Below are 19,847 nucleotides of genomic sequence, written 5' to 3' on the forward strand. Positions count from 1 at the left end.
GCACGCAGCGGCGCGGCCGCCGGTAAGAGGGAGCTGTGAACGCAGAGTCCGCACGGGCAAACTTTGGAGAGGCTGCACGGCCAATCTCGGTGCGGCGCGGCCACTTCACGAAAGTGCGCACACTACGCTGCAGACAACGTTACTAAAACACTCAGTTGGGAAACTCGCCGTCGAAACCTGGGCCGCTGGCGTCCACCGAGACCGAGCTAAATGCGACAACAGCGCCACTCTTTATCATTTGTCTGTACTGTGGTCACCTTGAACTTTTTGAAAGCCTGTTTTTGCGTAAAAACAAACGAAAAAGACTCTTTTTGTATGAAATTTATTGGAGTTTAGTACCAAAAGAGGGGCGCGTTATGTTTTTAAAATCTTTAGTTTGCAGGGTTTTGCGGCACAATTAATATTGTTTTTATACAACCATGCCTCAGCGGGCCTTTCAGGTAGCACGTCCCGCCCTAGGTGCATTTTAACTTCGGTAGCTCAACGCGGCACGTCCGCCGGGGAGTCGGGGGTGGCACCCTCTACCGCTATATCTGTTCTGAACGCCTAAATAGAAGTCACGTGCAGTTCCTCGAGTGGCCGCTGCGGGAGAAATGGTGTCATTGTGTTCGTCATTAGCTCGGTGCTCGGAGACAGTTTGGGGCCACTTTTTCAAAGCTGTCTCTATGGGAGTTTCCCAACTGAGTGTTTTAGTAACGTTGGCTGCAGAGGAACTAAGGAAGCGGGAGAATGGCATTCATGCTTTCGCATTCACAACTTGTAAGAAGTGTCCTCAAAATTTGTTTTCCGGTGAAGAGAGAAAAAACACTTTTTCCCATAGGAATGTTCAACAGGATCGTGAACGTAGACTGGTTGCTGTCTGCTTCAATTTGCGTCCCGAAAGTAGCACAACAGCGCCAGAGACCAGCTTACATCATAATATCTATATTTATTATTATTACTGACGCACAAACGCTGTTATCTTGGTTGTCATGTGTGTAAACTAAAGTTGGCCAACGCCCGTGAAAAAAAAATGGAAAACCTGTTTTTGTTTTTATATTAAATGATTCTAATGTAGCTTCTTTGGTATTTTTGAGCATACATCTGGGAACGTAAGACGTCTTTGATAGAAATAGTTTCTGATCGCCAGCGGACGAAAGAGCACACGGTACCTGGCAACCCTGTGATACACTACCGGGTGAAACAAGGAGACGGTAGGCTCTTTAAATCGACCGGAAAATTCGGTTTCTTAACCTATCGCGCTACGACTTTGTGCAGCGTCGCCCACAGATGGTGCATTTTTTTTTGTAAAATTTGCAAAGAGCGAACTTACCTGAGGAAAAAGTAAAGAAAGAAAAAGGCTTAGCTCCTATGGAAACTCAGCGACGCCACCGGTCTGCAATCAACACGGCGCCGTTTTGCACGGTAGACAAGAGATGGCGCAACGAACGCCGCCAACGAATGAGCATACGGCGCCGAGAGCCAGCGTTTTTAGCAGACGATCTTTTCGAATCAAAAGCGGCGCGCGTTCCGCAAACGGCGACAGTTGCAGAAACAAAAACAGGCGCGGTAACAACAAGCAACTGCAGTTCCTTGTCTGCTAAAAACGCCGGTTCTCGGCGTCGTCTGCTCGTTCGTTGGCGGCAGTTGGCGTCGTGACCGCTTGCGCCATCTCTTGTCTACCGTGCGAAACGGCGCCGTGTTGATTGCAGACCGGTGGCGTCGCTGCGTTTCCATAGGAGCTAAGCCTTTTTCTTTCTTTACTTTTTCCTCAGGTAAGTTCGCTCTTTGCAAATTTTACGAAAAAAATGCACCATCTGTGGGCAACGCTGCACAAAGTCGTAGCGCGATAGGTTAAGAAACCGAATTTTCCGGTCGATTTAAAGAGCCTACCGTCTCCTTGTTTCACCCGGTATTTAACGAGCCAAGTCAATCCGGAGAACAATCTCCATCAGTCGAATACGGAAGTAACTTTCGAATTAACTCTGGTAGGGCGGCGATGGGAGGCTGGTAGCGGTGGAAAGGGGGCGTCGGTCCGTCCGTCGTTGACAATTCCACAATTCCGTCTACGTCGGCGGACGCGCATATTATGCGGGGCTCTCTTTCCACCGTGTGACGGCCTTGGCTTATCAGCCACTCTTTCCCAGCTACGCGAGAGGCCCGATACGCCAGCCCCCGGTCGTCGTCTTATCGGATCGTCCCGCCAAACCGCGTCGAGACTCCGTAGTCGCAGGGTGATCGAACGAAGCTTCAACATGTCCATCGACACGAATGCTATGACACTGACCCGCTTCGTGCTCGCGGAGCAGCGGAAGGTCCCCGGTGCCACGGGCGACCTGACCCAACTGCTCACGAGTATTCAAAGCGCCATCAAGGCCGTCGCCGCGGCCGTGCGACGAGCTGGCATTGCCCACCTGTAAGTTTGCCCCCGCTTCACACCTGTCCAGCAACTACGCGCCTACTCGGAGAGCTTTGTGTCATCAAATAGCCTACCGCAGTAATCTACAAAGGCCACTGGAAGTACCACTCCGTTTAGCGTCTCAGAACTGCCGAACATTCGCTATCTGTAAATGCAATAATGTAACTATTAAAAAAACAAAACAAAAAAAAAAACGTGTTTGTTGAAGCTAAGAAGCTCCGAAAAAAGTTACAGTGCTAGGCAGGTGGCTTTACAGGTCTCTGGGAGTATCCGCAGGTCTAGCATAAGATTTGTCCGACTTTTGACCTGCGGCTATCTTTCCGTATAAACTTGGAGGCGACGAAATACTTGAACAGATAACCTTCCAATTGACCGCGTTGACCGTAAAATGTCACGATACAATAAGAACTTTTTTCTCTTTATTTATTTCTCGTTATTGTAGTCAATGTAGTTAAGAAGAGAGTGTTGAAATAGCATCTCCCTCTAGAGCTTTCTCCGTTTTAATTGATGCGATTCACATTTTTCGACGGCTTCTGAATTCTGGTTACCTTTTGCAGCTGTGATCAAGAGCTTTCTGTAGGTCGAAAGAACCCCCGCTCATAGCTCGTGTTGACAGTAGAGGCATAGCTCGTGTTGACAGTAGGAGCGACCACACAGTCCTGTTTTGAGGGGGATTTCTACGGAGGTCAGATTAGAATTGGAGCTTCGTGTTTCTCCCCTTGGTGGCACTGTGTCAGTTGCTTTAATGAAACATTCCTTGCGACCGCTTGGCATAAATACTGTCCACTGCTTCTCCGTTGCTTCCGACGTGGCGGGCAGTAGTTGTATTCCTCTCACTTGGCTATTACAGGTCCTTTACCACCCCTCTGCGGTTGCAGAACAAAATATTAACCTCCAAGACAAGGAGCATGGGCAAATAACGAGCTCAGTCCAGATTACATGTATACTGTGCACAACACTAGCACTGCTCGGCTTTCAACCCTGCAGTGCGATCCATATTGTCACGAATGAGGTGATGAGAGGATGAACAGTGAATTGAAAATAAAGGTGTAATCAGCGAACTTTTTGCCAAACAAAGTAAAGAACAAGCAGTGAGGTAGCAGAAAAGTGAGTGGCGATTTGGCGACGTAACAGCATGCGAGAGCGAGACTGTCTAAACAAGGTCATCTTGGCCCTCGTTATCATTTACGCTCGGGGAAAGAGTGTATGCGAATCTTCTAGATAAAAGGAGAAGCGCATCTTCTTGATCATGAACGTGGCAATATGCGTAAGCTCCTACCCACTATGACAACCCTCCTTCTTTTGTTTGACCAAAATGGTAAAACAAAAAGCTGATTGCATGTCTGCACTGGCTGTGTCGTGCTCTGTGCCATTCTGAGGAGAGCTTGTTTGGGCTCCATTTCCTAGCGCCTGATGTGCAATTTATGTGGTTTCTATGGCAACACAATGCTAGAGCCTTTTGGCAGACTAATGTATTCTACTTCATTATGGCCAGGCATCATTTAGCTACCTACTCTTACAGTACATTAGAGCTTACGGATGAAAGTGAAATAGAAGGAAGTGAGAAGTAGGTTATCTACCCGACAGGCTCCTTCATTTGTTATGAGCCGGCTTCTATTGGACAGGTTGATAGCTTCCTGGCTGACCCTGCATGTGAAAGTGGGTAAGAGTTTGAACCGCTACGAATGTTGCCAACAAGTAGGCCTATAACACTGCTGTAAAGTGTGCTTGCAAAGTCTCTAGCACGGCGTAAGATATATATAGATGCAGACACCGCTCGCCACGCAACTGCCAGATAGTCCTCTCCTCGCCTTGGTTTGCAAGCAGCACCGCCTGATGGTTCCTCGATACGCGGTTAATGGCAGCCTGTCATGGGCCGGGTTTTTCGTGCATCTCTGTGGGAGACATGGTTGTTTTTAAAGTCATTTTCTGGATGTGCCACGTCATGTAGAAATCTTCACTTGCATTAAGCTTGTTGCTTAGACACTGCTTCGTCATTGACCTTAGTTCTGTGCTTCAACGGTGGCAATAACAGTTTTACAAGGGAATTGAAGTGGAGATATCTCTGGCGCGGTGTTCAAGCTAGCGTTCGACAAGGTCAAAGCAGACGCTTCAAGCAGAAAGAGTGCGTGCCCAAGTGCCATAAAAAGAAAGACAATTTTTTTTTTTTTTTTATTTGTTTGGACGTTGGAGGTGCTGTCGGCTGAGGCTGCTCGGGTACTCCAATTTTCACAGGCTGTACTGTACTAAACAGAAACAAAACCACAAGGAAAATACTCGAGGCTCGAGAAATTGCTAGATTAGGGCTGCAATGTATCAGCACACCTTCACCTTTATCCGAAAAAGAATTTGTTTCTTTACTAAGTATGACTAGTTTTGGCTGGGTGCCAATGAGTGATGCAGGACTTTTAGCCTTTTTATGTTTTTTACGTTGTGTATCTGTGTATCTTTCCTAACTTGTTTGTGTTGTTGCCGGTAATATATATTGAGCTGCAGTGGAATTAAAGTTCATTTGTAAGTAGCGCTGTGTCCGTGTCTTCTGTGTCTGTCGTCTTGTTTCACTTTTTAACCATTGTGAATCACCAACTTTCTAACCTTGTCCGTCTACTTAGGTGCTTGCCCATAGGACTTTGTCTGGTCGATCACATCGCATTGTCCGCCGTGCTGTGTCCTCAGCTGTATATATCTTGCACCGTGGTCTCTAGCAAGGATTGAGCGCTTTAATTTGCAGTTGAAAGCTGGAGAGGAGACGCCCCTTTTGTACAAACTTTTGGGGGATAGTTCATGGCAGACAAAAATCCTACTCACTGCAGGAGCCCTTCGCTTCGGCATACTTGCCTGGAGTTGTTGGGAAAAAAGGAAATTATTCTCAGTTGCCGTTTGCCCTTTAATGAGGGCAGCTGTTGTCGAAAGCAGGCTGGTATTTTGCTCTCCAGCGAAAATGCTGAACACCAAATTTTATCCTCGGTGCTCTTGCGTGGTCCCACCTGAAATAACTTTCATAACACTAGCAGGGCCGGGAATGCTGCACCACTTGCGCCAATTTGTGTCAGTGCACTTACCCTGCAACATCCTGCTTTATTTCACCGAAACGTGAAAAATTTGCACCAATGTTGCACCAAAAGTTAGTTTCATTGTAATAAAAAAAAGTCCTTGTGGCAACATTTTTGTTGTCGTACCTGGTGCTTTTCGTCACGACTAAATTAACTAGTTTAGCATTTTATGAAATCAAACTTGCTGACGTGTCGGGAGTGAGTTAGCAAAGAAGGCGTTGTCTTTTAATTTAAAGGGCTAACACATGAACCTTGAAATAGTGTTCAAAGTGAAACAAAGAAAAATGACATGCTGGTCCTCAAAAGGTGTACCAAAAAATACTCTGATCAGTCGTGTCGCAGCACTAGTATCTCTACCTAGACGTGCATGCCACGTCCCCTATCGCACAAATGCCAAAACTCGCTGCTTTGAGGGGTTTACGATTTCGAAAACTGAGCTTTGCATTGTTTCTTTGATGAAAGTGTTGAAACGGTCCATCACTCAGAAAGCTAGCTTTCAAGTGACGTCCATTTCCGGCTGTGTAGTGTCTGGTGCCAAAGGTTTGTTTTGCTGACCGACACGGGCTTGCACAGGTACGGCCTGGCGGGCAACACGAACGTGCAGGGTGAGGAGCAGAAGACTCTGGACGTGCTAAGCAACGACCTGTTCATCAACATGCTCAAGTCGTCCTACACGACCTGTCTGCTGGTGTCTGAGGAGAACGACTCTGTTGTGGAGGTTGAGACCGAGAAGCAGGGTAAATACGTTGTCTGTTTCGATCCCCTTGACGGGTCCTCCAACATCGACTGCCTCGGCTCCATCGGCTCCATCTTTGCCATCTTCCGCAGGGTGGGTGCACCTCCGTCGTGGAATCCATATCTCATTAATGTGGCAGATTATGAGATTGCTGCCAAACTTGGGTGGAGACCAAAGTTTCCAGTGCTTTGCCAAAATCCTATATGGCCGATTGAAATAGGAGTGCAGTACCTAAGAAATATATTTGTTTTGCCTTGGAACATTGCAGATGATGTGATGGCAAATAGTGGGACGAGCTGACGTTGACTATAGTGCAACTATGTTGATTAGTTAGTTGATCTTGAGCCAAACCCTAAAGCAACAGAGAATCATACTATCATATACTTGAAATTGGAAGCCCTAACCTTCGAATTAAAGTTTTGTTCCAAATCGAAACATTTAACAGCTTCTTGATGCTGCATACATGGCTCAAACTTAGTTTAGTGCTCATATTGTTTTACACAGTGTACATTGATCGTGAGTGAAATGCACTGTCTTGAAACTTGCAAGTAGTATGGGTGGGTCAGGTGGGTTAACGTTTTTGTAATAAGCCGCCACAGACGGTCGCTCCACCCCGGTGTAAATGAGGGGTCGGGTGCGTTAACAAGTGCCCCAATAACACACATGCGAGGTAGGGGAGCCTTTTTTTAAGCAACGTCCCCCTCTTCATAAACTGCATTTCTCTAAACTGATGCTGCGCTTTCTCGAAACCAAGCTGCAATAAAATGAGCTTATTCTCTAAAATGTGTTTTGACGAAGTGGCATTCAATCAGCCATAGTAAACACACTCATGAAAATGCGCTTGCATGCTTACTATGAAAACATGGAAGGATTTCTGCGTATTGTTACTAGTCCTCATGAATGTGTCACACTCTCTGGTTTGCAGACAAGTTCAGGAGAACCATCCGCGAAAGATGCACTGCAGACTGGTCGCAACGTGGTGTGCGCTGGTTATGCACTGTATGGAAGTGCGACAATGGTTGTCTTAAGCTTGGGCAGTGGAGTCAATGGATTCATGCTTGATCCGGTAAGGACACCCCCACGAAATCTCCCGAAACGTGTTTTCGTTTTGGCCTTTTGGTGCATCTTTTTTTTTTTTTTTTTGTGATGTAATTTTAGTGTAGGTTCTGCCATTATTCTACATATAAAAAACCTTTTGAATGGTTAAAGTTTTACGGGTGCCAGTACTTGGGAAAGTTAAGTTTGGGTGAGTAGGCAATGCAAAGTGTTTCATGAGCACACCAGATATGATCATAGTTCAAAGTTAGTACACCTGAACTCTATTTTTTAGTGTGCCAGAATCAGCTTGTATCAAAGCAAATAGCAACATGACGATGACCTCCAAGGGTCCAGAAAATGAAGCTATAATGAACATGCAGTAGGTAGGTTTAGGTGAAGAACTCTCATCCTGCCTGCTACCTGGATGTGCGACTAGGTTGCATGACTACCATTGTGGCAGTCTTGCTACTGGGAGAGACATTGACAATGTCCACGTTTCAGATGCTTCTGGTCTGTTGCACGTCGTGACCTCTACTCTTAGGCAGGATTGTCACCCGAGTTTGTTCTTGATGCCACAGGCAATCGGGGAATTCATTCTGACGGACCGCGACATGAAGATCAAGCCACGAGGCAAGATTTACAGCATCAACGAGGGCTATGCTGGGTCTTGGGACCCCGCTGTCAAGGAGTATGTCGAAAGCAAAAAGTTTCCTAAGGTAAGCCTCCAGGGCTGTGGTTTGCAACCACTGATGTTTCAATGACACCTTCTGGATCGGCGGAAGTGATAGGGGACCCCATCCACCAGAGGGGGAGGGTGGGTTGGATAATTACAATAACAATAGGGGAAAAAAAAGAAAACAAAATGTGTTTAAACCAACTTTGAAGCTCCCAAACAAAGATTAATCATTCCTACTCGGCACTAAGATCTTCACTGCTCCAGAACCTGTCAGCGTCGCATGTTTTTAACGCATATCAGATTGTTTTCAGAAGTTAGCTTAGTGACCTCGTAATAAGCCCTCCTAAAGTCTGGAGAAGTGTCTATGATTCCTGTTCGCTTCCCTCTCGCCTCCTGTACACTCTCCTACCGAAGGTCAGCGCGAGAAACAGATTTGGCGTGGGTGCTGCGTCCGCGTTCGAATAAGACTAGTCTTCGATCGGCGAGTCCGCAAGCCACTCACTGCCACAGCAATCAATTGTTGTGTGACACTGTTCTGTTGCGGGAAGTTTCTTATAGGAAACACCTAGGGGGGGCAGCCATATAACATTTTTTGCTAAAAAAGGCGATGGAAAAAAAGAAAACTGCGAACCTTTAGCTGGGCGAAAGTAGCGTAGCACAGAATGCGCTGCACTCGGTCTATGTTTTTTTGCACGATTGCACCGTTTCCACGCGTGTCTCTGAGAGGCAGCCAGGGTTCAACATGGCTCTGCCACTGTCCCGTGCTAGCCTTTTCGACATAGTGGCTGTTTCAAAACACTTTGCCTGCATGGTCTTGCGGACATGCTCTAAAGCAATGCAGCGTGTGTGCGCGCTGTTTGTGTCAAAATGCTTTGCCTGCATGGTCTTGCAGACATGCTCCAAAAGCAATGCAGCGTGTGTGCGCGCTGTTTGTGGTGCAATTTTCAACAATGCCGCAGCATCCATCGAAAGAGACAAGTTTGTCCGCAATCTCGAAGACCTGGGGCAACTTTTATCACGGGTGCAGACTGAGCAAGCCCATGGCACAGCGGTTATCGGACCTGTTTCGCGATCCGAAGTGCGCGGGCCTTTTGCATGACTCCGGCTGCACACTACCGGGCGTCGCTGAGCAGCGTCAAGTCGAGCAGCATCTTGCATAGGAGTGTGGCGGCAGGCCGCGTCACACAAACTGCTGTTGCAACCTGGCCTCTAACACTTTTCTGCGTTTAAAACTAAGTATTGTCCGCTCTTGAAGGGGTACGGAAACAAAAATTCAAATATTCAAATTTCGTTCGGAAATGAGTCAAGCATGACGGATAATAACCGTAAATGATAATCACACTTTTGTATTTTGAACGACTGGCTTTATTTTTCGTTCCAAACGGTGCACTCGAGCAAGCACTCGAAGAAAAGCGAACGGAGAGCGCGAGGCATCATGGGATATCCGGCGCAAACAAAAACAGAAGGACTCCCCGCATTTGTGACGTAGCGAGGCTGGCATGGTTATAAGCTTTGCCGTTGTCAGTGTTGTGGTGGTGTCAATAGCGTCAGTGTGTTACAACTGAGCCGTTCAAAGTACCTGTGGGGTGATGAGCATGTGGCTGGCCCAAGCAGCACGTAGCTTCCACAACACTGTCAGCTAAGGGCTGAACAGGGTGGAGAAAGCAACTTTTGTCGGAGTTTGGAGCGATGGGCTAATCTTCTAGGGGAAGAATGGCTGTGTTTTTGTACAAAAACAAGGGTCCGAGAAAGAGGGGAGTCCCTCCTTCCCGTCTTTTTAGACTCTTTGGTACAATGTGCGATTTGTAAGTTGAGGAGGAAAGCTGTGAAGGAAAATGTTGAAATTCCAAAGAGCAACGCTGCTCCGATGGAACTTGATTGTTCAATTAGCTTTAAAATTAGTTTGCTTGTGCCTTTTAACGGGGTAGAGAAAGGAAATTCCAGCGCTCATTTTCTAGCTTGAATGTGTTGCATGTTGTACCCTAAGTTCAAAAACACCAGTCTTCCATTGAAAAGCACAAGAAAACTAATTTTAATGCTAAATAAACAATCTTTCAATGTGCACCTGGTGGATGCATGCGGAACCTATTTGGGAGGTAATCTAGCAACGTTGGGGAACTTGCTACGTAGTCGTGACAACGCAGATTCCTTCGGAGCAGCGCCGCCCTTTGGAATTTCAACATTTTCCTTCTTAGCTTTCCTCCTAGCTCAACTCGCAAATCGCGCATTGAACCAAAAGGTCCAAGAAGACGAAAGAATCCCCTCTTTCTCGGACCCTCGTTTGTGCAACCGGAAACAGCCATTATCCCCCTAAAAAATTATCCCGTCGCCGAAAACTCGAACAAAAGTTACTTTCCCCACCCCGTTCAGCCCTAAGCTGGCAGTGTTCTGGAAGCTACGTGCTCCTTGGGCCAGCCACACCCTCGTCACCCCACGGTACTTGAACGGCTCGGTTGTAACGTGCTGACGCTGTTGACACCCCCACAACGCTAACAACGCCACCAATGGCAAGGCTCATAACCACGCCTGCCTTGCTACCCCACGAACGCGGGGAACCTTTTCTTTCGGTTTTTGTTTGCGCCGGATATCCCATGACGCATCGCACCCTCCGTTCGCTTCTCTTCGAGTGCTTGCTGGAGTGCACCGTTTGGAACGAAAAATATAGCCAGTCGTTCAAAATACAAATGTGCGATTATCATTTACGGTTATTATCCGTCATGCTCGACTCATTTCCGAACGAAATCTGAATATTTCAATTTTTGTTTCCGTACCCCTTTAACGAACGACTCGTATTCTTGAGGTTATGTTGCAACATGCAACACATTAAAGCTAAAAGATGAGCGCTGGAATTTCATTTCCGTACCCCTTTAAGTAGGCTTTCAGGCGCATTTGGTTCGCATAGTTTAAAGTTTTATATGCTCGTGTAATGAACACAGGTTCTGACGAAGAGAGGGGATCTGTGCGGTAGGGAAAGTAAGCATTCTTATTGCTTTACACTCCGAGGTGCAGGCTGCCTCGTGCAAGCAGAATACTGGCTAGCCAGTCACTGGCTGGCCGGTGGCTGGCTGGCCGGCGACTGGCTGGCCGTTGTCTAGCTCGTCGGATGCGAGGCAGCTGTTGCATACCAATTTACGACTCTGTGTGGCTGGATTTCTCGTTTCAGACTGGCAAGCCATATGGGGCCCGCTACATTGGCTCTATGGTGGCAGACGTGCACAGGACTCTCAAGTACGGCGGCATATTCATGTACCCGGCCAGCAAGGACGCCCCGTCCGGAAAGGTGGGAGGGGGCCTCCGTGGGGACTGCCCTCCCTGCCGCGTCCACCGCCGAACATAGGGCGCAGTGGCGAGCGCAGGGTGCAATCTCGTTGGTTCAAAGCAGGCTTTTACTTCCTGCAGAAGAACTTTGTTAGCTAGAGACAAACAAAAGCCCTTGATTCATGTGGATGTGCTAGGGGTACCTATACAACCTTTTCTGCAACGACAGATGTTTGCTCACGGTCTATATAAACAACTGTAGGAGTAAACATCCCCGTGTCGATAGAACGCTGGTACTAGTAGTCGTGCGGGCAGAAAAGAATTGAATGGGGGCATAATTTCATCTTATCTCAAGTGCTTCGAAATATGTGTAAGCTTTGCCTGTTTCTTCAGATATTCACTGTGGTGTGCCCTGCAGTAGTTGGCTTGAGTACAATATTGGGTACATGGCGTGTCTATGCATCTAAAATAAGCAGACAGAGCGTTGAACAGCTTCGTTGCTGAAATTGCTGATCGGCAGCAAAGTTGCTAAAGTATGCTTTTTACTAGATGTAGCGTTGTGTAATTGTGAAAGCTGTAAATGCACAGATATACTGGGATGGTCAGCAGCAAGAAAATTATATTGGGAACATAATAATAGCATATTTATGTGCAAAAAAAAAATGGAAAGACATTTACAAATTTCTGTAATGTGAAATTAGAGCGCAGCTCTTGAGGAGGAGGAGGAGGGGAGGGTATGGAAGGAGGGTATGTCTTTCCTCCTCTCTGCTCCTCTCCTCCGTACCCTCCCTCCTCCTCCATGCCCTTCCCTCCTCCCACAGTTTCCCCGCTAAATTTGGCTGGAAAATTGATGCGACGTGACCTCAAAACAAATTCAGTTTCCCCACTAAATTTAGCGGGGGAAATTGACGTCGCATGACTTTCTGTTGCGTCACCCATGAACAAATTCAGTTTCTCCACTTGATTCAGTGGGAAAATTGACATCACATGGCCTCAACACAAATTCAGTTTCCTTGCTAAATTTAGCAAGGGAAATGACGTCACATGACTTTGTGTCGTGCCACCCATGAACAAATTCAGTTTCTCCGCTAGATTCAGCGGGAAAATTGACATCACGTGACCTCAACATCAATTCAATTTCCTGCTAAATTTAGCAGGGCAGTTACGCCGAAGGCGATGCCGCAAAACCCGGAAACAAGCACCTAAGAGCTGCACTCTAAAAAAAAAAAAACTATAAGCTGCGTAAACTAAAATATAGAAATTTGGGTAATCTGGGGGGCTTTTTTCTGAGGAGCGAGACAACTGGCACTTCTATTTGCTATATCTTTTGCATAGTAGTTTATCTTGTATGTTGACTTTTCCTCTGCCCGTTGCATAGTTTGGGCATAAGTTATAGCATATTAGAATCAGCTAGTGTCGTAAAACAACTCCTCCTTTGCATACTGGTGCATCAACTTCGTCAACTGCAAGCAGCAATTCATTTCACACCAGAAAATCTGTATATGAACACTACGATAGCTGAGGGCCCTTTCTCCGCACCGACATTTTGGCGTGGCAATAATAAAACTAGCATAGCTTTCACAGGGCTGCAGCCCTCTACTGCTGAGTGGAGGGTTGCAGATTGGTTATTTTTACAAGGGGGGGGGGGGGGGTGGTACACAGGCACTTTCCTCTTCTGTGGGAGACTGAAATTTTAGAGGAATAACACGAGAGATGGCGATATTCTCATGACAGGAACCTGCCACGTGTGAAGCCCTTCAGTTTGGGCGGTCTGCCCAGCGTTGCCATTGAACATAAAACATGGCAAATGCTTAGTGGCTTTCGAGAATAGAAAGGATTCAAAGTTTTCGGGCGATCGCCGCGTTTGCCAGCGATATCTATCAGTGCGGTGTCCAAACCGAAAGCCCGTTGCCTCCAGAGCCTCTGCATTCACTAAGAGCGTCCGGTATTCACCCCTTGCTAAGGGTTTGCCACTAGCGCCAAAGTTAGAGAAAAATCACCCATCTGAATCACGTGCTGCAGAGAACAACGGTATGTTACGTAAATAAACGTCGCACAATGCGAGCAAATGCATCACCGCCGTGGCAGCGTTAGCAAACAGCGAAAGGGTTCCCATACTTTCGACTGCGATGCCTGGAACGCATCACAGACTGGTCCGTTCAAGTGGTCCCTCGATTTTCACCCGACGGCGTCGTCCAAAGGTCACGCCGTCGACAGCGGTGGACGTGGCAGATGTCCCTTCTACCGCAGGTCACTAAACGCACAGGCTGAAGGATCGTTCTAGGCACCATTCTCTCGGTGTAACTCTCACGGTCTCACACTCTCCGTGTGGTTCGCAGCTGCGTCTGCTTTACGAGTGCATCCCGATGGCTTACCTGGTGGAGCGTGCCGGGGGCATGGCCACGACGGGCAAGCAGGCCATCCTGGACGTGCAGCCGACTTCCCTGCACGGCCGGGCGCCCATCTTCCTGGGATCCAAGGAGGACGTGCAGGACGTACTGGACCTCTACAAGAAGCACAAGTTGGCTTAGGCGCAATAAAGGCTGCACTTGGCTCGTGTCTTGGCCAGGTTCTGAGAAATTTGTCGCATCGGAGGTTTTCTGGCCTCGATGCGCCCGACGTGCGTTTACGGCTTTCCTCCCAGGCACCTCCTTCCCAGAGAGTCCGGTCCACTCCAAACAGAGCATGCAGAGCAGTGTCTCATCGTTTAAGGGCCGACGAGCAGGCAGCGCTTTCTGCCAGGCCTTTTCTTCATTTCAACTCGCACTCTTCTGCTCCTCCTTACCCGAAAGGAGCGGGTCCGAAAGGTTACTCTACTACTCTCCGTAAAGTGGAGGGGTTTTCTCCTGTACTAAACAAACAGAGATGTCTCAAGAAGGGGTTTCCTCCTTTCTGGTAGGGAAATGAGAAATTGTGGAGCGATTTCCTTCTCTCTGCTTGTGTGTCGGCCTTTGTATTCCATCTTTTTTTTGCCACCTTCGCTGATGGTGCTGCCGAATCTTGGATCATGAGCATTAATTGTGTCTTCCGGAGCTCTCCAGAGATCGCTTTCCATCTCATCCATATTTCTTGCTCAGCAACCAACTTTTAACCCTTTGACGGTTGAGTTTTTTCTTTTTCACAAAAGATGTTTCAGAGTTTTTTTCATTCAAAGTAATAGTTCAGAGAAAGGCATTAGTGCACAGGTTTCTTCTTAATTATCTAGCAGAAGCATGTACAGTGCTTGCAAGCTGTTTAGAAGCATAAAATAACTTTAAAGGCAAAAAGCTGTCACCTCTTCTATTCGGTTTCATTTTGGCACGTATGCTTCTGCAACATTCCAGTGGCTTCAGATTTCTAACCAGAGGTACTTTGCAGAGCTTCTCTATCAGGTGATGAACTGTCATTACAAAAAGCGTTGCAAGTTTGGATCGGAAGAGCAAGTGCACCCATTGGCACTACCGCTAGAGCGGCTGGTATCCAAAGCGAGCCTCACATGTGCAGAGCGTTTAACTTCAAAACTCTAAGTGGCCGAGCAAAGCGAAACACTGTGCGAATATAACGTTTATAGTTCGCCAAAGACTTAACAAATAACCACCTCCCGCGGTGCGTGCAGTTTTGTGCTTAGGCAGGTACTTTCAAATGTGTAATGGCCGCCGTACATCTACAGCAACGACCGCCAAAGGGTTACATTCACTCCTGTTTGGAGCTTAAGGACCTTGTTGACTAATCTTTGGAGGCCTTCGTCTTGTTTGGGCTCTTGGATAATTTTTGTTTGTCTCAGTATGACCTTGGCTCCTTTGCCACCAGCAAACCCTCCATCATCACCACCGACTTTCAGTACCCTTTCGATTTGGCAGAGGAAGTAAGGGGGAGGATATTTTTACCTTGCACACAATCAGTCTCAAGCGGAAAATACACTGTCCTTTAGATTCCCTTGGTAAAATTAAAAGGAGCGTATAACTCGGAAAGAGTTGCCAAAAATTGTTTGTTCAGTTATGGGAACTAGTTCTAGGTACTTCAAAATTGACTTTGTTTCGATTTTCAAAGGTTAGTTTTTTTATCATTTTGGTTACTCGGTTTTTGGGGTTCAGGTAACACTGAAGAATAACAATTGTAAAGTTGCTTTAGTAACAAACTTGATGCTTAGTTTTGAATAAAATATTCAGACTGTTGGGCCTATCCAACACATCGAAAACTTCAAATATTTGTTTGGTCAAATATATGGTTTTTAAATGTGCTTTCGCATAATCCAGTCACTTAGCTCTGTTCAAAAGTGTGATGTATTTTTAAATGCTATCTTACAAAGGTATAATATTCTTTCTTCCCTATCTTTGGCCATTCGTCATCTTATCAGATTTCCAGTGGACGCTTGCTCTGGCTTAGTTTGAACTTTCAGAAGTCGGAGCAGCCTACGTTACAAGGGCACAGGGGTCAATCCGAGAGCACGAAAAGTGTAATGTCATGGCGGTTATGGTCTCCGTGTACATATGTTATCACCAGGTTGACAAATAGAGCAGGGCTTCTCAATCTTTTATTTTGAAGGTCACCTAGCTCCTCTTTATTGATTATTGATCATTGAGGTCCTCAAATGATTACGGTATTGATGACCGAGGACATTAAGCTGTGGAGCGGTGCAAAGGCTTGCAGACCTTGTAAACAATAGCGTTAATGCTGGGAAGTGTTTAACATAGTCGGGCATCAGTGGTTGTTTCACATCCACTGAAGTCCCCTCGATTTCTTGGATTTTCTGGACTCATAATGTGCAGTGGGTATGTGCACTGTTTCACATGCACATGCTTGAACTGGAAAAGCAATAATTAGGGCAGGGACAGTTGAGGTAATGTGCTCTGCAAGGTTAATCTGAGGAACCCAGACACAGGACCGATATGCTAAAATTTTACTGAAGTCGCCCCATATTTTTGCTCTCGAGCACTCTCCTCTCAGTGAAGGTTTTGCAGGAGAGCACCGTGCACAAATATGTTGAAGCCCACCCCGTGGCTTCTCGAGCAAACATTGACTAGTATATATGAAAAGGTGGATTCTCTCCGTGATTCATGGTGAAGACCCCAGGTTACTCTGTTTTTAAGCATCTCCTTTTTTATTGCCTTTAGGAATTTCTCTTCTGGTTGTCCAATATACCTGCGTGAACGTTCGTTTCCACCATTCCTCTACCACATTTAACTTGTGAAAAGTAGCCTATGCAAAATTAAAGGAGAGAGATGAACGAGGACAGATGAGTTACATCTTGTTTCATGCAGTGCTGGGTCTATTTGTTTGTTGGTTTGTTCATTCATCCCAGAAGAGTTGAAATGCATGAGACTGGTAGAAAACACTCTCAAACAGTGTCGGCCAATGTAGCACAAGCGGCTGTTTGGCTACCACAGATGCAGCGATGCAATTTCTGCGCCTTTTGCGCCGAACTATGCCAAGGTGCGTACCTTTCTACATCAGGTTTCACCAAGATGCAAGGAATTTGCACCGACATTGCACCAAACATCACTTTCTCACTACTAAAATAAAAACTCTGGCTTTGCCACACTTCCAGATTCTTACTCCAGGCTTGTGCAAATTTTCAAAACTTTTGTTTATTTTTTAAATATGTTTTTAATAACGGACAGTTTGATGTTATTTATCGAACATTGAAAATACTGCAGAGTTTCAAGTGTTGGGTAAAGTACATTTAAAAAGTACTTGGAAGTGAAGTCAAGTACAGTAGTAACTACTCTGGGCACAATGTAATTGAAGTAAAGAACTGTAATTAGTGTACTTGCAGAGTATAGTACTTTTTAACACCATCTTTCATTCCCCTATATAGCGTTTTAATCTGATGGCAATCTTTGGCTACCTTCCCCCCTACCACCCTCCCCCGATTTCTTGGACTCTGGCTCCATAATGTACAGTAGGTCTGTGCAATTGACCATTTCAGCTCATATTCTCACACTCCTTCACATTCGCACCCTCTTCGAAGGACCTGACGTCCTAGAGGTCGTCCTCGAGATTGCCCTAGAGGTCGTCCTAGATGTCTGATGTCGTCTGCTAGGACGTCATCCTCGACGTCGTCCTTGAGGTTGTCCGAGACTAATGCTGTCGCAATATATCAACCAACAATAGTGGTTTCTGCAACCAATTTTTAATTAAAAAATATAACTTGTTAGTATGTTCATTCATCCCAGAAGAGTTAAAATGCATGAGACTTGTAGAAACCATTTTCAAACAGAAAACATTCTCAAACAGGAGGTTTTTATTTTCAAATTAAAGGAACTCTGCAGAATTATTTTTTTTACTGGTATGCATTGCCCCAGGGGTAACCGAGGGTGCATCCGTTATATTTGGAAATGGCGGCGAATATTGGATAAAGTCAAGTTTCCACAGAGTAGTAGTTCTACTCTTGCTGACAAACTATTTAACACAATACACTTATAAGGCACTTATTTTTATCGGTCTTATAGCCGCCATTACTTCACTCGGAGAAATGACCGGATGACGTCTCGAAAGACGATTGCACGTTTTCACATAACAATACGTTATTTTTTTTTTTTTTTAAAGGTTGATACATTTTTTTATTCGGTTTTAGAAGGTGTAAGTAATCACAGCTTGCCCAAAAGAGACTTTTTTGTGCCCTTTGTCTACCATTGTGTCCATAGGGATCGAGCCGCCTTATACGCCACTACTATGGCAAACAGGTTTCACGGAATTAGGGGAATGCGCTTTAAAGTCCGGAGTTTTACTTTGCCCCGAAAGTACGAGAAGAAAAAATGCTTTAATTAAAGTACAGGTACACGCTCAAAGAATGTACTTCAAGTAAATTATAAGTTTTCTAAACCTTCTTAAAGTAGTACTTTAAGTAAAATTCGCTTAAAATACTTCCAAACACTGGGAGCTCCACGCTATTTGTCTTCGTGTTAGTGGCCTTTCCGGACGGGTTTGTTCGCTCTGTTGAGTGCGCTTCCCTCTGGGCACTGGTGCATTGCGGAGAAGAGCGACACCCGCGGAGTACAAGTCGTGATCCTGTGTACGTCGCTTCGCGTTAGCGCAGCCGCGGTGCAGCCAGCGCCTCCAGAGCAAAATGTCGTTCGCACACGCGTCCAAAAAAAGAAGCAAAAAAAAAACAAAAAACGTGACTTTTCTTTTGCAGTTATATTTTTACACTGTGTCATAGGTTCCGCAAAAAATCAATAACAACCGAAAGAAAAACAAAAAAAAAAAAACGGAATTTTATAACAAGCATTATCGGTTGCACCACCTCTTGAGATGTCACATGTGATGTCGACAGCTGCCGCCATGTTGCGTGACCAAGGAGGATAGAAGGGTAGGAGAGGGCATGACGTCGGCCGCGTAGCCTCCACAAGCCATGCCCTTTGACGCCTCGCCTCTTTCTCATTTTCCTCCTTACTGTCCTCACTTACCATGCCAACTTGACCACATCACGTGAGCGTAGCTAGCCTTCGTCTTGCTATGGGATACTAGAATACAGTCTAGCCTTCGATCTGACAAAACCTACCGGACGGAGCGCGCGCAAGCCTGCGAGGAATCCTACAATCAACCATCCATCTCACACGTGACATGTCACGCGCACCAATCGCCAGAGAGATCTGCGGTCACGCTGGGCACAAAATCGTTTAAACTTTTTATGACTATGCTTCAATAATATTGCAACGTGCCCCCTCCTAGTACTTATAACCTCCTTGTGCGTGACAGAGACTGTCAAACAAGATCTCATCGGTTAACGACACGAACCTTGACACGTGATTTTGCGAAACCAGTGCACATGCTGGACAGGCACGTTGCGAAATAATGAGTGCGGCTATTAGCGCCGAGATGTTTTGGTGGCGCCCTCTTATGGTTTCCCTTCGTGACGTCACGACTGGGATTTGCCTCGCCGTGACGTCACCAGTTGTTATTCTGGCTACTTACCATCGGGTGCGACGACGAGTTCGATGGTGTGTTTAAAAAGCACAGTAGAAGCTAGGAGCCATCGCAATCCGAAACTAACACCGTCAAAGTTGACAATCTGACAGTGCTCATATGCCCGTGGTTTGGCCAATCGTGGAAAGCTGACCGCAGCGACGCTTTTGGCCGCGCACATCGCTAATCGCGCCTGTCGCCTCAAGGAGCACGCAGCGTTTGCTGCTCCGCACGTCGAACCGGTGCATATCTGACTTAACTGAGCTTTTTAATAAACGTTTAGACTGAGGCCATGGGCCGAAAAATCGGTAAGCCTTAATCGATGACTTAAACGGTGACTTAATCGGTTAGTGGTCTAATTTACAGACCGTTAGAATAGACCACTTCCATAAAGCCCTGCATGCAACACGGCGCACGTTGCACCCTGGGAACTAGTTGGCCAGGGAGCAGAGTGGCATGGTTTCGGTTTCGATCGACCCGTTGACAAGAGATTATACAAAGAGCGTGGACTATTTAACGGCCGTTATCTCGTGTTTTCTGGTCCCGAGAGCGTCATTTGTGGCCCCTAGCTAACCCAAATGGCAAGACATTGAAGCGTTAGCACAAGCTCGAGACACAAAAATTGAAATATTCACATTTCGTTCGGAAATGAGTCAAGCATGACGGATAATAACCGTAAATGATAATCACACGTTTGTACTTTGAACGATTGGCTATATTTTTCGTTCCAAACGGTGCACTCGAGCAAGCGCTCGAAGAGAAGCGAACGGAGAGCGCGACGCGTCATGGGATATCCGGCAC

The 19,847-nt window shown here is 46.3% G+C and overlaps 1 protein-coding gene across 1 annotated transcript; it reads left to right on the forward strand.

Moving 5' to 3' along the window:
- Window positions 1-1,940: 1,940 nt before the first annotated feature.
- Window positions 1,941-13,739, forward strand: LOC8052463 (fructose-1,6-bisphosphatase 1). Its single transcript, XM_029988884.4, has 6 exons — window positions 1,941-2,395; window positions 6,025-6,280; window positions 7,113-7,253; window positions 7,804-7,941; window positions 11,065-11,181; window positions 13,499-13,739. The coding sequence occupies exons 1-6, from the start codon at window positions 2,235-2,237 to the stop codon at window positions 13,688-13,690; spliced, it is 1,005 nt and encodes a 334-aa protein (XP_029844744.1). The 5' UTR covers window positions 1,941-2,234; the 3' UTR covers window positions 13,691-13,739.
- Window positions 13,740-19,847: the final 6,108 nt, after the last annotated feature.

The sequence above is a fragment of the Ixodes scapularis genome, unplaced genomic scaffold (assembly GCF_016920785.2).
Source record: "Ixodes scapularis isolate PalLabHiFi unplaced genomic scaffold, ASM1692078v2 PGA_scaffold11__112_contigs__length_91849675, whole genome shotgun sequence".
In the NCBI taxonomy this organism is placed as follows: Eukaryota; Metazoa; Arthropoda; class Arachnida; order Ixodida; family Ixodidae; genus Ixodes; species Ixodes scapularis.

Bases quoted from the DNA above. Each gene is read 5' to 3' on its own strand.
- LOC8052463 (XM_029988884.4), top strand. From the start codon at position 2,235: ATGTCCATCGACACGAATGCTATGACACTGACCCGCTTCGTGCTCGCG. The intron at 7,254-7,803 runs GTAAGGACACCC...TTGATGCCACAG, and splicing joins ATGGATTCATGCTTGATCCG to GCAATCGGGGAATTCATTCT. The intron at 11,182-13,498 runs GTGGGAGGGGGC...TGTGGTTCGCAG, and splicing joins AGGACGCCCCGTCCGGAAAG to CTGCGTCTGCTTTACGAGTG.